This window comes from Pecten maximus, unplaced genomic scaffold (genome assembly GCF_902652985.1).
Source record: "Pecten maximus unplaced genomic scaffold, xPecMax1.1, whole genome shotgun sequence".
NCBI classification, from domain to species: Eukaryota; Metazoa; Mollusca; class Bivalvia; order Pectinida; family Pectinidae; genus Pecten; species Pecten maximus.
In genome coordinates, this window is record NW_022979215.1 from 13,696 (window position 1) to 16,266 (window position 2,571).

The following is a 2,571-nucleotide window of genomic DNA, read 5'->3' on the forward strand; positions in this document are numbered from 1 at the left end:
TTAGATATTCAGCACAGAGCTGGAAAGCTACATCAAAACGCTGACGCTATGAGCCGAATTCCGTGTCACCAATGCGGATTCTATGAAGATTGGGAACGCGACCAGGAGGGAAAACAAGTTCTCGTGCGAACAGCCCAGAAAGATGACAAACCAAATATTGCGGTTGACAAACAAGAGGATGAAACAAACGCACTGCAGAAACAGCAATTGGCTGATAGTGACGTGAAACTCGTTGCCGATTGGGTGAAAAATGGGATCAAGCCCAATTCGGATTCCGTGAGGCGTCGAAGCACCGTGGTGAGGTCACTTGTCGCCCAATGGGATCAATTAACTATTGAGAATGGATTGTTAGGCAGGCGTTGGGTAAACCAGTCCAAGCAGAAAAAGTGTCAAGTAGTCATACCATACGGAGAGAGACGAAACATCCTGGAGATGTGTCACGATTCGAGGACTAGTGGACATTTGGGAGTACACAAAACTCTAAGCCGTGTGAGACAGAGGTTCTATTGGCCTGGCTTACAAAGAGACGTACGTCAATACATTGCAGGATGCAAACATTGTACATGCAGGAAGGAATGTGCGAAACGGCGAGCACCTATGCAAATAGAGCCTACCGCATATCCTATGGAGAGACTAGCTACCGACATACTCGGACCCTTACCGGAATCAAGAAACGGTAACAGATACATTTTAGTGGTCAGTGACTACTTCTCTAAGTGGACCGAAGCATTTGCCATGCCAAATATTGAAGCTTCTACAGTTGCTGAGCTGATCGTGGAGGAGGTTATTGTCCGTTTTGGTGTACCAAACACTATTCACTCTGACCAGGGCCGACAATATGAAAGCAGACTCTTCCATGAAATGTGTCTGCTACTTGGCATCAAGAAAACAAGAACTACTCCATATCACCCGAAATCGGATGGTATGGTCGAGAGATTCAACCGTACTCTTGCAAGCATGCTTAGCGCGTATGTCCATGACTGCCAGGATGACTGGGATGAGCATTTGCCATACGTAATGATGGCATACCGGTCTACTGAGCAGGAAAGCACAGGGTTTACGCCAAATATGCTTATGTTAGGCAGAGAGGTTTCAACTCCGGTAGATTTGTTTTATGATGTCCCTAGTGAATCCAAACCAGTCTTCCATAGTCAATGGGCTTGGGAACTTAGAGATAGACTAGTAACCGCTCATAGGGTGGCTAGAGAAAACCTAGAAGGGGCAATGTTAAGGCAAAAACACTATCATGACCTGAAACTGAAATGGGATCATTATGAGAAAGGAGAGTTGGTTTATGTGTTTTTCCCTCAAAGGAAAGTTGGTAGGACGCCAAAGTTGATGAGTTTTTGGCAGGGTCCATTCAGGATAATTGATAAGGTGTCTGATGTTATCTACAAAGTTATCAGTGATGAAACTAAGAAGGAACATGTCATACACGTTGATAGAATGCGCAGATGTCAAGCACAGATTCTGAAGGGTGAAAGTGAGACTCCAGCAGGGCCAGATGTTATCGAAGCTGACGGTAACACAGTAGAGTTGGATGTTGATTATATTCCAGATCTTCCAGAAAGCACGAAAGGTCGTGTCAGGAGAAGACCAGTCTGGATGACTGACTATGTGCTTTAACATAAAGAAAATGATTATGTTCATTTATGTGTTGCAGGAAGATGCCTCAAGTTAAGACAACTCCTAGGAAGCCAGGTTTAGTGTGTCCACTGTGCTCGGAGAGACTCCCTTCTAATGAGGAATGGACAGCTCATTTAGTGAAGTGCGGTACAAATGCAAGAGATAAGAAAAAGTTTGAATGCGACCAATGCAACTTTGTCACAGAGAAGAATGTATGTCTGAAAAGACATGTGGAAAGGAAACATCCAATATGCAATGAACTGGATGAACAGGATCCAGGGAGTGTGCTAGACATACTGGGGTATGTGTCTGAAGATGAACCTGAACCTCCATCCAAGATATCCAAGCAAGGTGAGATGGTCACTATCAGAAAGCCGTGCCGCCCACAGCCGGTATATACACCAAGACAGCCAAGCATTCATAAGAACTCTGAACGTGTCTCAGATAGTGCTGCTACATCCGTCACAGGTAGTGCACGGGAGCAGGAGGTGCAGACCAGGGAGTTCGGGACCCAGTTGGGTAACATTAAAACTTTTGTGGACGCGGCCGTACAAACGAACCTTTTCAGTCACAGACGAACCGTAAAGACAACATCCACGTATATGGAGAATGGGAAGTCGGTGGTGAGAGTTGAAGAAGAGGAATGGTTCGATTAAGACAGTACATAAACTATTTTTGTTTCTGATGTTCACATTTGAAGTATATGGGAAAAAAAACAACAAAAAAACAAAAAAAAACTTTGATGTTTTGATTAATGTGCAATGCGGGACGCATTGAATCAGAGGCGTGGGTAATGAAACGAATGAATGTAAATATTGTGATTAATAAACGATCTGTAGCTGTATAGTCTTGCTCAAGTCCTTGAATATGTATGTGTTTGTAAGAGCGATTCTGATTGGTTGATTCCATCCTGGCCGAGGGTATAAATAGAGGCTCCATCAGACG

The 2,571-nt window shown here is 44.1% G+C and overlaps 1 protein-coding gene across 1 annotated transcript; it reads left to right on the forward strand.

Annotated features, from left to right (window-relative positions):
- The first annotated feature begins 1,667 nt into the window (after positions 1 to 1,667).
- Positions 1,668 to 2,282, forward strand: LOC117318350. Its single transcript, XM_033873353.1, has one exon. It carries the CDS (start codon positions 1,668 to 1,670, stop codon positions 2,280 to 2,282), a length of 615 nt encoding a protein of 204 aa, XP_033729244.1.
- Positions 2,283 to 2,571: the final 289 nt, after the last annotated feature.

What these genes read in the sequence shown, in the direction of transcription:
- LOC117318350 (XM_033873353.1), top strand. Translation starts at nt 1,668, where the DNA reads ATGCCTCAAGTTAAGACAACTCCTAGGAAGCCAGGTTTAGTGTGTCCA.